We start from the raw sequence: 19418 nt of genomic DNA on the forward strand, positions 1-19418 counted from the left end.
CCACACAGGAGCACACATCAGAGCCCTGGAAGAGCTCAAACAGCACGAGGTGCTACAGCTGAGATGAGCCCAAAGGGAGGGCAGAGCCAGGGGAAGGGGAGGTATCAGCACGACCGGGATGTTGCTCTGCACCGGGACCAGGAATCAGGTTAGGACCAAAGCGTGCTGGAAAACAGACTGTGATCAGAGGAAAGAGAGAGCACAAGGATCTCATGAGCTGTTCCCAGTCCTGCCAGCACTGGAATGCAATCCAGAGCTGCTGAACCCCATGTGTCAGTGGTGCAGGGTGAGCCAGGCATCCTGCCACTGCTCGCTGCCCCTGCAAGCCATAAATTCATCACCTACACAGAAAATACCCCATAAAGCAATAAAAGGCAGTAACAAGATGATGCCCCCATTCCAATTAAAACAAAACCACATCATTCACTAATCACCTCCTGGAGCTGAGGAGTGTGGCAGGGCCAGGAGTGGGACCTTCTGGCAGCTGCTGGCTGGGCTTTGGCTGGTTTTCATGCCTTCCCAGCTCTCTCCTATCAGGAATGCAAGCTTCCAAGCATGGCAAAGTGACCAGGACTGCCCCAGCATGCCCTGTGCTCCAGGACAGCTCAATATCCCTTTCTTTTCATAGCAGGTGTCCTTAGAATGGAGTGAAATTAAGCTGCTTCAAGCAGACAGAGGAGCCACCACCAGAAAACCATGGAAGAATCAGTGTTTCAAAGCAGGTAACAGAGGCTGCAGCGCAGCACTGGCATCCCTCCATGATTTTCTGTTTTATGTCATTTTGGGAAAATCCTTTTATCCCACCACCCTCCCTGGGCACAGATGACATATTGGCCTTTTGGTATGAATGGCCTCAATAAGCTTTCAGCACACTTCATCACTTTTCACTCCTTGCTCATCTTGGATCCTATTTCAAATGATGGCACAAAGCTCAGAGGACCAAGATGCTGTCACCAGCCACATAGGCCGCCAGCAAGTTCCCTTCTGACAGTTACTTCTGTGTATGTGTTACTTGAACGAAGGAGGTGCTGCTGTCAAACCCCTGGTTTTCCTGGATCCCTGGTGTTCCCAGACACACACATCAGCAGGAACATGCTGTGTCTACACAGAGGCTGAGTTTGCCAGGCACATCTAGCTTTGGCCAGCTTACAAGTGCTTGGCAAAACCAGGGCTTCCCACTCTGGAACACTGGACCATCACCTTCCCCAAGAGGCTTTCTGATTATGGAAAGTGGACCTAACACTTTCCCATTCCAAAGCACCCGTGTGATTCCTGCTGCTCCCACCCTCTCGCCTTGTACCTTTTCTTTTTGGAGCATAATGGAGCTAAATATGAATGCTGCCAAAGGGAGAATTATTGAGGTTTAAGTGAATCTGTAAGATAGCTTTTAAGTGAGCTCTTGACTGGAGCCTTTATCTCACTGACTTGCTGGAATGGCTCTTTTTTATCGTCCTATTTATGGCAACAGCCCTAACAGAGATAAATGGGTCTGCAGACAACAACACACTTGCAGAGAGCAGCGCATGGAAGTCCTGCAGGCTCCAAATCCCACTGGGCTGAAGCAACTCTTCAACAATCTTCTTGAGGCCTTTGCTTGCTCCCAAAGAACCCTGTTTGTAGAAGAGGAGCAAAGGATCCTGCTCTCACATGTAGAGGATGAACTGGGATGGCAGCAAGCCCCTGGCTGGGAGGACACAGTAGAAGCATTGGGCAGGGACATTGGGCTGCTCAGCATTGGCACTGCAGCTCTGCAGGAGGACAAGCACCCTTCCCTGCCTGCTTAGTGCCATGGGTTAGTGGTGGCCTTGGCAGCCCTGGGGGAAAGGTCGGATTTTATGATCTTCAAGGCCTTTTCCAACCTGTTTGATTCCATGATTCTAACATTTTAGCACCTTCTCAAATGTCCTGCACCCAGATAGCCCGTTCATAAATACCCTTAAATTCACATGTATGTGCAAGCACCCCTCTGGGCACCAGAGCCTTAAGCCCTGACTCAGGCCTCTAAGAAACAATACTACACAAAGAGCACACTGACAAAGCTTGGTGTAATATCGCATAATGAAAGCTTATACCAGGACAACTCAGACCCTTTGACTTTTCCTTTATCATTCCTCTCTGGCTGGTGGTGTGGAAGGCAGGACACACTTCCTAATGGAATGGGGCAGTGGTCTGGCCATCTATCCCACATCCATCTGTGTTCAGACTCCAACACATCACTGAAAACTCTGATTTCTTTCCTGGCTCCCCGCTAGCTCAGTACCTGCACATCCTCTGGCAAGTGCAAATGTGGATACCGAGTGCCCAAGAGGAGCTGTCTCATGGGCTACCCTGCCCTGCTCCTCAGCAGGGTGCAGCTCTTGGATGGATGCCTCAAGTTTCAGCATCGTGGGTACCCCCAGCCCAAGTAGCAAAACCCCACAACAAGCAGTGGGAAGAAACATCTGGATTTCAATCCCCAGCTGTCACAGTGCTGGTTTTACCATGCCCACATGTGCTGGTGTTTACCAGGCACCCTCTTGCTCTTTCAAGGATAAATTCATCTCCTGTTCTGCCCCTCACCCTTTTACCAGCCCTCAGAAACCACAGCACAAGCATCACACACCCTGACCCACAACCCTTCCGCTGAGCAGCTGGTCCATCTGGCAGCAGGGACATGGAAGAATTAGAGGAGAGAGATGACAAATTCAATACAAACACTCCAGTGCCTGGGGCCTCCAAACAAACTGTGACAGAGGCTTCAGGAACAGCAAGAGAAACTCAATTATTTACAGCTTAAGACAAAAGCTAAAAGATGATCCTTGCTCCAAGCAGGCCAGGGAAGTGCAGATGCTTGAAGGGAGGGTTGAGAAACACCATCAGGGAAGAAACCCTTGTTGGGAATAGGTTAGTGCTGAAATGTCATGGCCAAAAGGGCAGAGGAAATGACACTCTGCTCTGCTCTTGACATTGAGGGTTTTCCCTCTGCAAAATGAAGATAACAACCTTTACCTGCTTCCCAGGTGGTTTAGGAAGATTCAGTTCATTAGCATTAGGCAAGCACTCAGTGATCCTTGCAGAAGAGCTGCTGCAGGAGGCTGAGGTGTGACTCAGGTACCCATGCAGCCATCCCCTCCTACTGCACAGCTGTCCCAAAAGCACATGGGATGGCCACCCCGAGGGAAGAGCCAAAGGGATGGGAACCAGCAGGACTGGAAATCACTTCCTTCTGACAAAGCCGCTGTGACAGTAAAGCTTTTGGCCATGGTACAGATACGGTGGCTTTGCTGTGGGGCTGGACGGGCCCGTCGGAAAGGGGGAAAGGTAAAGAATAACCCTGCCAAGGCTCTCCTGCATCTCCCCAAGCATGGCCACGACCCTTTGCAAACCAAGCAAAGCCACAGGGAGCCAGCTTGCAGCCCAAAGCCCACAGGTCCCAAATCCAGGCCGGATTTGCGGAGGAGCCTGTCATTCCCTGCTCCCCCCTCCAGCACCTGCTCCTCAGGCAAGTGGCCAAGTGCTGCTGTGGGGGCCCTGAACTCTGCCTCCACCGAGTTCCATGCATTTAACGGGGCTGCTCTGCAAGCTGGCATGCGGCCGGAGGGATTTCTATTCCTCTCCTCGAGGCTTTCCCTTCCTCTCTCAATCCCCCTCTGCCCGCTGGTCCCCCTTCCGCCTTAGGAAGTGATGGGTATTATGGCAGGGGAGAGAAAGGAAGGACACAGACACCTCCTGAATGCAGAGAGCATTTCCTGGAGCTCCCCTGACATAAAAACCACCAAACCACCCCTTAGCCCTTTGTGCCCGTTGATGTGTGTGAGGGGCTGCCAGCCCCCAGCCCTGCGCTGGCACCTCTGGCCCATTGGGAACAGCTGGAGCACAGACCCCCTGACCCTGCCTTGCACAATACAACTACCTCTTCCTGATATACTTAATAGGACTTGGGTGCTCTGCTCTGTTCCGGTGCAGCAACCTCTCCCAAACCACTCCCAAGCCTACTATTGCCTTTACTAATTCCCTCTTCACTGGGAGGGACTTGCTTGGGCAAGAGAAGTGTGTAAAACACAAGGTCTTCACTCCTACTAATATAAACTCTGCTTTCCCATTGCATCCACAGCACCCTCTCCACTCCTGAAGCAGGAATTTGGTTTCCTTTACCTCTTTCACAGCAGCTCAGGGCATTCAATGGCATTCACGCTGCAACACAGGGAATGTCCAGAGAAGGGAAGAATGGATTTAAGGAACTTCAACCTAACCCTCAGTAGGAGGTACCTGGTGGCTTTGAAAGCTGCTTTTCCCATCACCACCAGCAGCTCAACTGAACTGGACAAGGCTGGACTTACACGTGGTGGAGCGTGCACCAGCCGCAGTGAGGGTCTCCGGAGCTCAGGCATTCCCCACAGGTCGTGTACTGCTCACAGGACTCCACAGGCACCCGGGACACCTGCAAAGGAAGCAAACACACAGCTCAGGGCTGCTTCTCCTTCCTTTGGCTTTACAGACCAGGTTGGACGGGGCTTTGAGCAACCTGGTCCACTGGAAGGTGTCCCTAGGAAGGAACGAGGTGAGCTTTAAGGTCCCTTCCAACCCAAACCATTCCGTGATTCTCTAAGTAACACAACAGTGATTCACAAACTTCAACCAATTTGTTCCAAGATCCATGCAGAATCCAGCCAGGAGCAGGAAACACTGGGGTTGGAGCCATGCAGTCACTGCATCCCTTGGGTGCTGTCAATCACAGAGCCAGCTCCCTCCTGGCGCCAGCTCACCAGAAACCCTCCCGACCTCCCGGCCCAGAGATGCTCCAGTAATGGAAGCTGCGTCCTCTCCTCCCTGATTCACAGTCTGCTGTCTCACACGTGATGCAGAGAAGCTGCCTCAGGGAGGAAAGCTGGCAGGGAACAAAATCCCTTGGGATATTGCAAGTTGGAAGCTTATTCAGCTCAGGACTTGCTCCTCCTTGGCCACCCTGAGCCCTTCCAGCACCAGCATGGACTCATGCTTGTCTGGAACACACACACACCCCCCCTGCCCTCGGCAAAACTCCCTCCAGGTCGCCTTTCTCTCCCAGGCAAGAGATTCCAGAGCAGAAGCAAGAGGGAAGCCCATGAGGGAACACCAGCCCGGGTCACTGCTTCAAATCTCCTCTTGCACTTGATCACACACAGCCCCAACATCGCTGTGTGATGCTGAGGTGTAGCATGGTCCTGACCCATTTATCAACACAGAAAACCCCAAAGGCTCCAAAATGACACCAAGCTTTAACCATGGGTCATTGCCTGACTCCAATGAAAAAATGCCACTTTAACCTTTCCAACCCATCCCTTTCCACTTCCAGCGGGCATGGTATAATTGCACCTCGTGTTCTGACGCTGCACTCCTGCGTTAACCCATTCCCACTTGAATCCATTTACATCCCTATTATCCACTAGTGTAAATAATTATTGCTTCCCTCAGGCCCTGGGAGCAACTGCAACTGGCTGGAAACTAAACCAACTGTGGGCACTGCACTCGCTCTGTCCGTCAAAACAGCACCCGGCTCCCAGCAGCTGGGGCGCGCGGGGTGAAAGGAGCAGTGTCTCGCCAAACAACGGCCACTTTCATGCCAAGTGCTGTTGACACAGTGAGAACCCAGTTCCTCTCTGAAGATGACACCAATAGGGCTGCTATTCTTCTTGTTTCCTACTCAACAGCTTCTCCTGAAACAAGCATCGCGCGTGGATGCGCAGGGCTGGGGTGGTTTGGTGCTGGGATGAAGTCTGAGGACAAGCACAGGGCTCAGCTCAGGGATGCTAAGAGAGAAGCAGCCCTGGAGCATAGAGAAGCTGTGGCCAAAGACCTCAAAGCACTTCACAGACATGGTGGGAGCAAACCCACCAGCCTGGTATCAGGATCAGCCTCCTTGAGGTGTCTTCCAAACCAAACGAGCATCCCATGGCAGCTGTGGTGGCTCTCAGCCACGGGAGACATCAGCCACCAGAGGATGCATCAAGGGAAGTCACTGGGTTTCCTCTAGGATCTGCCCAGCATGTTGAGCTGTCCTGGTGGGGTGACTCTCATTCACCCCAGAGCTGAGGACACCCCTGAAATCATTGGGCATTGCTGATCCCCCACCTCCTCCTCACCAAGTGAGACTTGACAGGATCTGTCCCTGTGATTTATATGCAGCTCAGGGACTTGTTTCATGTTTGTGAGGAGCTGGATGCTCTCGCAGCACTCTATAAATAACAGAGAATTTGAATTATATGAATAACAGTTCATTGCGGATGATCTTATGTTAGGCATTTGGGTTCTTTTCCTGAACAGAAGCTGTGGCTTTTGCACATGGTAACTTTAAAAATGACACAGACATTTTGAACAACGCCTGGAATCGCGGTTTCTAACCCAAAAGGGACCGTGTGATCCTTTCTTTGTGATGCCTGCAAAATGCAAGGGAGAGAACTTCACTCCTTCATCTCTTTGCAAGAGTCAGTGCCTGGTGCCTGATGCAACCAGGGCAAAGGCATCACCTCAGCTGGGGGACCTGCTCTGACCAAGGACAGTCACAGGATCCCTCTTGGTCAGCAATGCTGTAGCCCTGGCTCCTTAGATAACTCCCATGGTCCTGGTTGGAAGAAGGTCTAAGACTCTGGAGGAGAATAAACCACCTGCTTTTCTCTAATGCTTATGGCCATGACTTTGAAATCCGCCCGCCCTTCATGAAAATTAATGCTTGAAACCCCGCATTGCTCCAATACCCAGATCAACATTTAAATGAAGAAGTTCAAAACCACGATGAACAGAAGGCACTGAAGTACCTGCATGCATGAAAAAGATTCGGGGGGTTGCAGCACGTGCCCTGCTCTGCAGTACCAACCCATCATCGATCACCCTTCCCATCCATGATCCACATACTGAAAATAGTCCAACCCTCTAACAAACATGTTTCATTTTAACAGGAGAACAAGACAAATCCCATTAAGAGTAGGATATATCCATATCTTATCCCATACCTATCACGAACACAGAAGACTGAAAGCTCTATTTCCTTCAGAGACAGTAAAGAAGTAAAGCTCAGATGTGCTTATTCTTCTTGACGGCAGGCTGGAAAGCTTTACATATTTTTAAGCTGTTCTCTGCCAGCTTAACTATCATTATGAGACCAAAGCATTTGTGTGTGTGACAAGGAACATCAATGCCTGTAGGTGGAAGGAAAAACAACATGGATCAGGGTGGACGACAGAGACTCCCAAGTCCAAGAGCTTCCCCCCATACTCCCTTCAGCCACAGGCTGCCACCAAGGAGAAGACAAGAAGAGAAGGGAAAGGCAAAGGAGCCGCTGATAAGGAAGGAAATGGTAACAAAATGAGACAAAAAAGCACTGAAGGGAAAACCAGAAGGAAAGACAGAAAACAGCAGAGGGATTGCTGATAGTTGCTGGTATGGCTGCTGCCACAAACACAGTTGCCTGCATAGAATCATGGAATGGTTTGGGATGGAAGGGACCTTAAAGCTCCTCCAGCTCCAACCCCTGCCATGGGCAGGGACACTTTCCACTCGAGCAGCTTGCTCCAAGCCCCATCCAATCCTGCCCATAAGCTCTGCAGTGTCAGCTCCATGCACCCCCGGCTCCCAAAGGCTGAGCAGGAATGGAGTGGGTGCAGCCACCAAGTACCCGCTCAGTAACCCCAAATCACAGCCACCCTAGGTCCTGCCCAGCCCCGCTCTGATGGCCACAGCACTGCTGGCATCCTCATCCCAGCGGGCACCAGCACCTCGCAGCTATGCATAACCAATGTGACTCCCATCTGTCACAGCCTGGTCTGTTTGCTGTCTCCTCCTTGCCAGCCCCAGGGGCAGCTCTGTGTGCAGCAGGATCGTTTACTGGGAAAGGGCTTTGGGTTTCAGGGTTTAGTTTTCACATGCAAAGTCTTTTCTTAGTTTACACTGGAGAGGTAGGGTCAGGGGAATGCTCCTGGCACTCACAGCAAACACCTGAGAAGGTCTATCACCACTTCAGGAGTGTATTCCCCACCCCAGACAAAGCCCCAGGAAAGCTGCTGCCTGCACTGGTGAACTCATCCACAGTCTCCTGTGGTACCCAGAGCACAGCCCCTGATGCCAGCTCCCGATGCCAGCTCCCATCCTTGCATCCTATGAGTATCTGCAGACCTCACAGTCATGCTTGAGCTTCTGAAAGTGAATGATGGTTTTGGATGTCTGAGATTTCAGCTCCAGCTACCAGAAACATGAGGTGAGAGGTCCTGAAGCCACACAGAGACATGCAGGAATGTTCCAAATGCAGCCTCAAACCCTGCACCTCCTCTCCTGGGAGATGGACCACTGCCCCCCTGCAGAGCCTGGAGATGCCTGCAAAGCCACACTACCTCTGCTGAAGCAGGCAGCAGGTCATTCTGGGGATAAGGAAGAGTGACAGGAGCTCCACATCACTATGGTCACAGCAAATGCAAAGTGATAAAGCAATTCAGCAGAGCTGAGGAGCATCTGCTTGAAGGACAAGAGCCAAGAAACCAACACTGCAGGGAATTTCCTTACTCCTGAGGGCAGAACCCTCCTCCCTGCAGCCCGACTGCTTCCTCTTCCTTCTATCCATGCCGACACAAACCTGCTTCTCAATAACCAGGTGATGAAGTCTCAGTGCTGCTTTCCTCGACTGCCTGACCCATAACATCAGCAAAAAATAGACCTAAAAAATCAATACACACTATCCAAACCACATGAATCCACACCTTGCCAGCCCCAGAGGAACTTAAAGTGCAAGAATCCAGGCCCAAACAAATAAACATCTAAAATACACACATGAAACCAAGTTTCCATAGCTCATGCTTGCTACCAGTACAGGGCTCTGACCTCCATGGCTGGAGACAGCCCTAGGGCAGCCCCATGGCCATGGCCCACTGCCCACAGACCCCTCAGGGGGCTGGAGTTCAACCACAAAATCTATTCTTAATGACTTTGGGGAGTGCAATAGAGATGCCAAGTACTGCAGTGTAATTAAAGCTATCACTCAATGAGCCCAAAGTTGATGAACTTCCCAATGAGATTTTATTCTTCATTCATGAGAAAACCAGCAGGTTTTGCTGCTGTGGGAGACGTGTGGGAAGGAGCAAGGAGTTCCAGGCGTTAACGTGTCAGGGTAACAGAGCTGGGGAAAATAAAGTCAAACTTCCTCAGAAGCTTCTGACAGTCTTCTTCCCACTGCTTCTCCTCCCTGCGTCTCCATGCACAACTGTTCAAGTCTGGCATCACGTCATAGAATCACAGAATAGTCTGAGTTGGAAGAAACCTTAAAGCTCCTCTAGTTCCTTCCTAGGGACACCTTCCACTAAAGCAGGCTGCTCCAAGCCCCGTCCAACCTGACCTTGAACACTGCCAGCGATGGGGCATGAAGTCCTCCTGTGGTACTGCTTCTGCCAAGGAGAAATCCAGCGTGCAGGGCTGTGGAGCGCTTGTTGCTCTGCTGAGCAAGACCTGTGGGTCCAACATGCCCCATAGTGTAAGAGAAATCCTACCTGGAGAAGATGTATTCTTGACTGGAGTAAATCCAGTGGAGATCTTGGACACGCTAAGGCTGATGCCAGCAGCAAGCATGGAACCCCATGGGATGCAGCCAGTGCGTTGTGTGGGGCAGAAACCAGGACGTAGGGGAAGAAGGCAAAGGGATGGGGGGTGTTGAGGAGCATCCCCAACACACTATCAAGCCCCCGAAGGCAGGAATACCTGCTCCAGCCATCAATCCCTGGAATATGAAGGTGTGCACCCATAGCAGTGGGTGAGGGGGAGTTCTGACAGGCCCCAGCTCTCCTCTCCCACGCTGCTCAGCAGAGGAAGGATTAGGAGAGCTGCCGAGGGGCTGTCAGAACCACATCAACGCCTGGAACTTTTGGCAGAAAGCAGCGAGTGGGAGAGGGCTCCGAGACAATGTTTCCATGACTACAAAGGGATTATTTAATTACAGCGCTGCAGATGCATGCAGAGAAAGTCCCTTCAACTCTGATCCAAGCAACCTTTCCAAGGAGCTTGCCTTTACCGCTATAAGAACCTCATCAGCATCGTAGGAGGACAAGGTGTGTTTGAGCACAGGAGACCTGATAGCTCTCCCAGTGTCAACACACCTTCTCCTTGTCTCCACGTACAGCGCTAGGCTCCTGAGGGAGGTGATGAAAGGAAAGGCAGGCTCCTCTGGGAAGCAAGCAAGGAGTGAAAAAGCAGCAAATGCCCCAAAGTAACGTTTGAGCAAGCTTTAAAATCATCCTCAAGCCAGAGCTTCTTCCATCCAACCCAGCATGACTTGGCCTTGGAGCAGACTCGTGTTCTGGCACACAGGCTCCTATAGGTAAATGCTTTCCCATGGGTTACCATGATCAAGTTACTCATTGCATCAGTATGGAACATCTGAACAACATTTGTTGGAATAACAAGGTGCCAGGCAGAGATCGCAGCCCCACTCCCAGAGCAGCACAGGGTCTTGTAAACCTGAGGGAGGAGAGATGGGTTTTCATCTCACACATGGACTGTTCACTGAGTGCTTGGTCTGTTCAACCCAGCAGCTCCTCCTTTGCCCTTGCCAGCTATAATGTTGCCTCCTGGACTGGACATCACAGTCTAGTATCAAGTAGTATACTCATGGAATAGTTTAGGTTGGAATGGATCTTAAAGCTCACCCAGTTCCAACCGCCTGCCATGGGCAGGGACATCTTCCTTACATCCCAGAGTGCCTCAGCTCTCTCTCCTGCTTTCCATGGATCATTTGCATATGGGAAGCAAGGGGCTGGGAATGCACAGCCACCTCTATCGGTGAGCAGGCCAGCAGGAAAACCTTGTGCACATACAAGATCAGGAAGTGATTCTTTCACCTCCAGTGTAGAAATCAGAGCCCTGGCTGAATGATTTACACACGCTTCTGGAATCAGCAAATGCAGCAAAACCTACGGGTTGAATAATGAGGTCAAACCTGACCACAGAGGTGCAGCTCCCCTGCAGTGCTGCATCCCCCACTGCTCCTGTCCTGCGTGGTGCAAATGGGATCCTCAGCACACTATCTGCCTCACCTGGGACACCAAACTGCTCTGTTCTGCTGCAGAACTGACTCGCAGAAACTCTACTTGACAAGGAAAAGCAGTAATGTGATAAATGTGCACACACACTAATAATGAGGAATGAGATGCTAAAGGTCTCCATCAGGAAAAGGAGGTTATGCTGCAACACATCCACGCGTTTCCTTCCCTGGAAAACCACCGGGCCTCAGGGGAGCTGCAGTTTTGCTCCTGACTGCAAAATAAATGTTTAAATGAGTTTCTGGAGCTGAGGCTCTTTCCAGGCGTGCTGCCTGGACATGCTCCACAGCAGCTCCTTGGGCTTGCTCAGCATGTCAGGATGAGGAGCTGATGCGTCCGAAGCGGCTGTGCAGCACATCCCATCATCCCTGCAGGGCAACATCACTTCTGCCATCAGAAGTGGCTTCGTGCTGCGTTGGCATCATCTTCTAACCAACAGCACCCTGCCACAGCCCCCCCAGCCAACAAGCAGTGCCCTTTGCAGCACTGATTAGTCCAGGCCTCAGGGGAACTAATTACTAAGGATAAAACAGGAGCAGCTTTCCAAAATTCCTGGGCTCAGGTGGGGATCAGTCCAACGCAATAAACTTTCATCTCGCATCAGTTCCTGGCCTCTGCGTTCGCTGCTTTGCCTTGCTGCCATGTAACTCACTGCACACTCCCTGCAGTCATCTAAAAGTTTTAAGAGAAGCTTAGAAAAATTAATTAAGGTGAATAATTACCAAATGCCTGATTCTTTCCCTCTGTTTTGCAAAGGAAGTGGCAAAAAATAGAATTCGGCAGAATTCTGGAGTTCTAAGCAGTGTAATTAGGTGTTCAACCAACACTTACAATTGGGCTGTGCTTATTAAAATTACTGTTTTAGTCAGAGCATTGCCAGAGAGTCATTAGCAACACAATGGTTTGATTCCCAGGGACTCTAATTAGACTTGGACGCCTCACAGCACTGGGATACCCGGTTCTGATGCCCATTCCGCACTACAGGTGATGCCTGGCAGCACCACAGGGACCCAGACAAGGCTTCCCTGCTGCTATCCCAGCCCTAGGAGGAAGAGCTGGGCCAGGGGATGGAGCCCCAGCATCAGGCAATGGCAAGAGGTTCTGGATGGAGCTCTAACTTGGTGCTTACTTTGTCTGCAGCACTAGTACAAGGACCACAGTGGTGGGTACCAGCTGCATGGATGCAGCTTGCTCTATCTTGGAATCAAAGAACATGCTGCTCAGTTTGCCCCAGCACAGATGTTCTGGGGGGTCAACACTGCAATGTACATCCCTGTAGCCCTCATCAGCACTTCCCAGCCTTAGTGTTCAGAAGCACCTAACAAGTGAAAGTGGGGATACCTTGGAAGAAGCATTTATAAACAACAGCCCTGCTCCAAGCAGCTTCTTAATACGGGTTTAGAAATGATGGAGGCTTCAAAGGAGGTGTCAATGCACTCTCTGTGTCAGAGAAGGGAGCTCCATGCTCTGAAACACAGACATCCAGATCTGTTATGAAAGACCTAAATCTCAGTGGTGTGTATCACAGGAAAGCTCAGTGCCTGCTGCTTGCAATTGCCTTCAGCCGTCTGTTTTTCCTCTCTCCCCATAAAAACCACATGCCAGACAGCAGAGGCCCCTTCCCCCAAGCTGCTAGCCTAGAACTCATGAATTCAGTTAAGTTGTTAAAAAGGATTGTGGCAGGCTAAGATAAAACAGGGGAGTTTAAAATGACAAACAGACTCCTAAATGGGATTAGAGTCTTAATGAAAACAGTAATGAATGAATGAGGCAACCAAATATTACCCATTAATATTAGACAGATAACTTAGATCCCTAGGCACTGCATTTAAAAATGACATGACATTACTTCAATTACTCTGCATTGATAAATAACAAGGCCATATTTACTGTTAAAACACATTTCCTCCACCCTCCCCCATGCTTGCTTTGGCTTCTGCCTCCCAAGAGGGAGAGCAGACCACTGAGAGGATGAAATAATGCTGGAAGCTTCCATCGCTTCCCTGCTCTCTGCAGGAGATCTGGGCTAGCCAGCATCCACTGCACATGGATTCCAGGGCACCTGCTCCAGAGGACCAGTTCCATCAGTCCCAATTACTCCCATCAACTACTTCAGCCCTTGAATTTCTGTGCAAGAGCCAAAGCAATCACCGCTGATTCACTTAAACCCCAATGTTGCAGCATCCTTCCGTCTTTTTCCACCTTCACTTGCTGCTGGATACAGCTGCTCAGCATCCTCCTTTCCACATGGGGAAAGTGAGATTAACCTGATCAGAGGCCTCTGCTAATGAAGAGATCATAGATGGATAATTCCTGGGTGCTTGGTGGCATTTACATGCTAATGATGAAAGGCACTCTGGTAAAGGTAATGTCAACAAGAATCCCTTGTCCTTGCATCCCAGCCTCCAGCCCAACCATCTGTTCTTCGGGTTCAGGAAAGCCCTGGAGAACAGGTTGCTGCTAGGAAAGCTGCAAAACATCCTTTCCAGCTCTGCTGCCTTGGCTTGTGAACCTTCATGCCTGGATGAAGTCTTCTCTGTGACTAAGGACGCCTCTCAGTAGATGCTGCGCTCAGAGCTGGATGGCCAGCCTAGCTGACAGGGTAACCAGAGCACAACTGTAAGCATACCAATGGTGTGTCAAATCACTGATGCTTTGCTGCTATAGGATCTTAAATACCTTTGCAAAGAAAACCCCACAAACCCAACCAAACCCTCATTTGTAGCAGAAACCAAGAAAACCATCAAATATCTCATTTCAGAGGTACCAGAGGAGCAACCTGCAGAAAAAGCACAGGGCGGATCGCTACCAGATCCAGAACTGAGCATGGAAGATTCATTCAGTGTGGGAATGGGGGGCAGGAGGGCTGTGTGTACCATGCAGATATAAATTAACCCTCCAGAAAGGCAACAAACCCCAGTCTTTGTGCTTTCCCACCCTGAAACAAGCAGTAAAACAGGAGAGTGAAAAGGGAAGAATGCACAGAGCTCTTCCCACAGCTTGGGGGATGGATGACCTTTCCAATACTGTACCTGTATAAATCTTATTTAATGAAATCATTAAAGAAAAAAAAAGGAATAAATGAAGGTTAAATCATTCCCTGCAGCAGATTTACATTGAAAACAAAGTCTGTTCAGCCTGCGGTTGGTTTACACAACAGGCCTTTAACATTCCTTTCCTAACTACTAGGGTGACTCCTGACCAGCTAACCACAAGATGAGTGATAGCCCACGAAGCCAAAGGCAACTTGCCAAGACAGAGGCAAAAGAAACAGCCCCAGCCTGGGGTTTACTTTAAACACACAATTAGGGGTTTCGCTGGGTCACAAAGTCACGACACGGTGGTTTTCACCCATCAAACCTTCCCCACAACATTCCCCTCCTCTGGGACATGACTTCATTTTCAGTGCCACCAGCAAGTCAGCACTTTAAACACCCACTTCCCCTCCCTTTACACCGCAGAGCAAACACCACTGCCTGTGGCTTGGAAGTGCCCCTGGGAAACTGGGAAAACTAATCCAGGGCCTCCCATTATCTGAAGTAAAAAAGCTGGAATGGATTTTGTAGCCAGAGAAGGTTGGGCAAAGAGTTCAGCTTTCATCTTTACCTGCTTTTCCTTGGGCTGCTGTTTGCCGTATGGGAGAAGGGGAATCAAAATGCAGCACAGGGGCTCTGGCACCGCTTTTCTGAAAGGCAGAGGTGATCCAAGCTCAGAGCTTATACATAAACCTCAGAATTGCTGCATTAACGCTCCCAGCGCTGCAATGCTAAGTCACTTGTCCCCAGAAGCCGTATCAGCTCCTGCTGTAAACAGTTACTTTGACATTAGCTTCTCACTGTTCGGATCCAGCACCTCCAAACGGTGGCATTTGGGGCAAATAATGCCATGAAACTATTTCTGCTTCATCAGAGCCTGAGGAACTTCTGCATAGATTTCCATAAATATCCCCGGCGTCAGTACAGCACCAGACCCAACAGACTGCGAGGGGGATCCTGCAGCCTGCTGCAAGTCTACCTACAGATCGGCTCAGGGAAGGCTATAGGGCAGAAAGGGCTCTGAGCCCACAGGATAAATGGGCTAGCAGGACAATCGGTAGCCCTTAGATTCTGGTGAGGCTGCAGATGAGGGGGGAAATCCCTCCCAGCTATCAAAAGGGGCAACTCATTGCCCCAGGAGGCTGGAAGTAGATGGCACTGAACAGACTTGCAGAGATCAGTTCATGAAGGCCAACTCGGGATTGCCAAAAATCCCAGTGAGGATGCACCAGGAGAATCACAGAATCAACCAGGTTGGAAAAACCCTTTAATCCCATCCAGTCCAACCGTTCCCAGCAGTGCCAAGGCCACCACTAACCCATGGCACTGAGGTCCTCGTCTCCATGGTGTGTGAACACTTGCAGGGATGGTGACTCCAGCACTGCCCTGGGCAGCCTGCTCCAATGCCTGAGCACCCTCTGGGGCAGGAACTGTTCCTAATACCCACCAGAAGGACTAGTGGCTATGTGACCTGCTTTCTGCCTCCTGCTCTAGCAGGGTATGGGGCACAGGGAGCCACCACAGTGGTTCTCTCTACCACATGAAAAAGATGAGTGTACCAATGCTCCTAGCATTGTGTTTTTCAGCTGCAAACCTCTTATGGGAGGTGAATCCCCACCTGGATAAGGTGGAAAAAGATCTTGCCTCCCATCAGCTGCTTCCTGCTGGAAGCCTGCACCAGAGCTGCTGCTCCAAGGGCATTTCTCTGCAGGGTAGCTGGCAAGGGACAGGGTTAATAGGCCCACTCCATGTGTGACCGCTCTCTGAGAGCTTCTAATTACCAAGCTCAAGGAAAAGGGGCAGCCAGCAAGCAGTCAGACCCCATCGCTCGAGCCAGCCCTTGCTGATGCGATCGATCACAGCCCACCGGCAATGGGAAAGGTTTCACCACTGGGTAGAGCCTGATGTCTCTGGGAAAGGCAGCTTCTCCCATCCTACCTGCACATGAAGCGAGCTAATCACAGCCAAAGCCACCCTGGGACAAACAGGAGCATCAGCAGGTCCCTTCCTCCAAAAAGAAGAGCAGCTTGGGGGGGCCATGAATAAATAATGCTGCTAATGAAAAGATGCCTGCGCAGCCCCGGCGCGGTGGAGGAGGCAGAGCAATGACTCCATTCCTGATGCACCGGCAGGCTGACAATTGGCAAATGAACCTCTGCAGTTATGTGTTTCCCCTCTTTATTCTTTCCTCATAAAACTGGCAGGAACAGGGGCAGGGAAGGGATGCTGGCGGCAGCTGTGTTCAGTATGAAAAATGAGCAGCATATGTATGGGAGGCAGCTGGAGCCCAGCGATGGACCTCACCACTCGCTCCCTGCCACACTGGTTATTTCCCTTTCTCCAGAGGGGCCCTGTGCTTAACCCTTGCCTTGCTCCATTGCTGCATGTATCATGATGGAGCGAATCAAAACCAAGGACCTGAGCTGCACCTGATGGTCACCAGCACATTGCGTCCTGAACAGCAGTGTGTTCCCTACATTTCTGGCATGCTCAGGGGCTTTAAGAGAAGTCGTAGCCCTTCTGGAATGGGCAGCATGTGTGCACACAAAACAATAGAGCACAGCTGCTCCCAGAAGCAGATGAAACATTATCCTCAGTTTAAGGATGAGAGCAGTGGAATGGGGCACAGCATGAGGGCTGCAGCCTTGGCTCCAGAGCTATGGCCATTCCCTGGCTGCCTCAAGGAAGCTGCTGCTCTTCCTGCAAAGCCTGTTAAGATGAAGGCCTCTGCATATCACTTTCTAGCAGCACGGACAAGCTCTGCAGCAAACTCGCCCCAAAATGCTTGGGGACCAGTGTCCTGATGCCACCTCCTGTCTTCTGCCCACCACGGAGGCAGAGCTGGAGCTCCCTGTGCCCTACAGCATCTCCCCATCCCCTGGCCACTTGCCACCCCCAGCACGCACGGGGCCATGGAGGCCACATTTTGTTTACCCTCCATGCTCAGAAGGAAGCCCCGGGCTGCACGGGGGGACTTGTCTCCCCACCCACCTTCAAAGGGGCTTCACGTGGCCAACTGGCCGCGGCACAGCGGGGTGGGCAGTGCCGCATCTGCCCACTGCGAACAGACCCGCGGGCTGTGCTCCGCCACAACGCGGGCTTTGTTCGCGGCGCTGGCACGTCCGAGGGTGTCAGTGACACTGAAAAGCTTTCACTGGTCCTTTCTGTTTGTTTCCTTGGCACACGCGAGCATCGTTTCCATGGCCCAACCCCGGCTCTGCCCCCCGCACCTCGCGTGTGACTGACATGATTATTCAACAGCAGCTCTGCCCAGGGAATGGGCCCAGCAGAAAATGAGTTTCCAGCTCCTACGATGCCCACCCACCTCTCTGCCTGCTTTCAGAGAGTATTCACATGGTTTGTGTTGGAAGGGACCTCAAAGCTCCTCCAGCTCCAACCCCTGCCACAGACAAGGACCCCTTCCACTGGAGCAGCTTGCTCCAAGCCCCTGTGTCCAACCTGGCCTTGAGCACTGCCAGGGATGGGGCAGCCACAGCTTCTCTGGGCACCCTGTGCCAGCGCCTCAGCACCCTCACAGGGAAGAGCTTCTGCCTAAGAGCTCAGCTCAGTCTCCCCTCGGGCAGGTTCAAGCCATTCCCCTTGGCCTGTCCCTACAGTGAGCTCTGGGGCAGTGCTGGGGGAGATTCATTCAGTGCAGCCATCCCAGACCCTGCACATGAGCAACCCTCCATTCCCCTCCCTCTGAACCATTTCAGGGTTCTTCAAATGTTTTAAATACTACAGAAACCTAGGAGGAAACTCACAGGCATGCCTGGTTTGTGTGATTTTATAGAGCCTTGAAAAACCAAAGCATTTGAATGCCCCAAGTAGCTTTAAAGGTCACAGAGTCATATCATTACCGCTTTCACAGCCTACCATGGACCTGCTACTCGTGTGCTCCAAGAACACTGCCATAATCTCCACGGCTTTTTAGTAAGTACTGCTCTCTAACTACATTATGCTGTCCTTGCCAGTCAATTTTCTGCTACTCCATCACTTTCCCATTTGTATATCATTACATACGGCTGTCAAAAATAATTTAGGAACCTGACCACCAGTGTGAGAAATGAACCCTCCTAAGTATATCCCAAACTCTCTAATTCAAAAAGAAAAAGAGCTTTAAGCCCTTTCCCCCAAAGAAGAAAACCACTGTCCCATGGCAGTTGTAGCACACCAGCCCTGCGATCACACACACACAGGATGGGGAGGGGGTGGTCACCAGAGAGAACATCTTAGGACACTACACAGCAAAGCTTCAGGGGCTACATCAAAGCTGCCAAAACACGAGGCTTGCTCCATGATTCTGTGGTTCTAAGGTGTCATCTTTGCTCACAGCGCAGCAAGTACCAACTGCACACCCTCCACCCACAGCACCATGGAGCAGGATGGGCTGGAGTTCAAGATACTGTTTGCATTGAAGCCCCAAGACAATACATGTGGTTTATTCCAGTCTTCTACTCTGAACGAGACATTTTACTTCTCCCATAGGGATGAGCATATAGAAAGTACCAGACACCCTTCTGGGCTGACCCTGCTCCTGGTAACCTTGGGCATCTTGCCCTATGATGAGGTGCCAGGCTTGCTCTCTTAAATGAAGAGAGAAGAAGAGCAAATTTAGACAAACAGGAGCATCACTGCTCCTCTGTCCAGATTCCCAGGCTGTGAAAGGACACGGGATGGCTGGGCTCTGGGGCTGCAGACAGGGAGAAGGCAGAGGCCTCGAGGGATGCACCTCTGCCCATATACACACCCAGCAGAGGACAGGGGCATGAGAGCACAGGCTGGGTGAGTCCGCAAAGCAAACCCCATGTGGCAAGGAGGTGGTGAAGTGATGGCACAGAGCGAGGTTCAGCTCAAGCCCTGTTGGCTGCTCTGATCATAGAATCATAGTATGGTTTGGGTTGGAAAGGACCTTAGGATCACCCAGTCCTAACCCCCCTGCCACGAGCAGGGACACCACACACTAAACCATGTCACCCAAGAGTGTCCAACCCGGCCTTGAGCGCTGCGAGGGATGGATGCTGCCATCTTCTGCGCACATCAAAATGACAAAGACATCAGGCCCTCAAAGCCTGATTGAAGAAAAATTGAAAATACGAAGTGGCACGAAATGTTATTTTCTAAATAAAATGCATTCAGTTCCACAACATAAGGCTGTAAAGCATTAAAAAAGATTGCAGTTAGAGTAGGAAAAAAGTATTCAAACCTTCAGAGACTTCATTACAGGCAGAGGATGCCCTCTATTCTTTGGGACAGACGGGAGATAAAGCAAATGCAAAACAATGCAAATCTTTCCAGCAGCCGGTGCTGGTGCTGTCCCAGAAGGGCCTGGATGCTGCTGCAGTACTGG

At 51.0% G+C, this 19418-nt stretch overlaps 1 protein-coding gene across 1 annotated transcript in view; it reads right to left on the reverse strand.

The window, feature by feature from the left end:
• The window catches only part of PLXNA2 (plexin A2), a 153508-nt gene that overhangs the window by 57141 nt on the left and 76949 nt on the right, over positions 1-19418 (reverse strand). The window contains exon 5 of the mRNA XM_061362876.1: positions 4320-4420. Within this exon, the coding sequence (XP_061218860.1) occupies positions 4320-4420 (101 nt within the window). The remainder of the gene's footprint in view (positions 1-4319; positions 4421-19418) is intronic.

Source organism: Neopsephotus bourkii, unplaced genomic scaffold, assembly GCF_033783945.1.
Source record: "Neopsephotus bourkii isolate Nb327-2 ecotype Australia unplaced genomic scaffold, CSIRO-AGI_Nbou_v1 NB_1139, whole genome shotgun sequence".
In the NCBI taxonomy this organism is placed as follows: Eukaryota; Metazoa; Chordata; class Aves; order Psittaciformes; family Psittacidae; genus Neopsephotus; species Neopsephotus bourkii.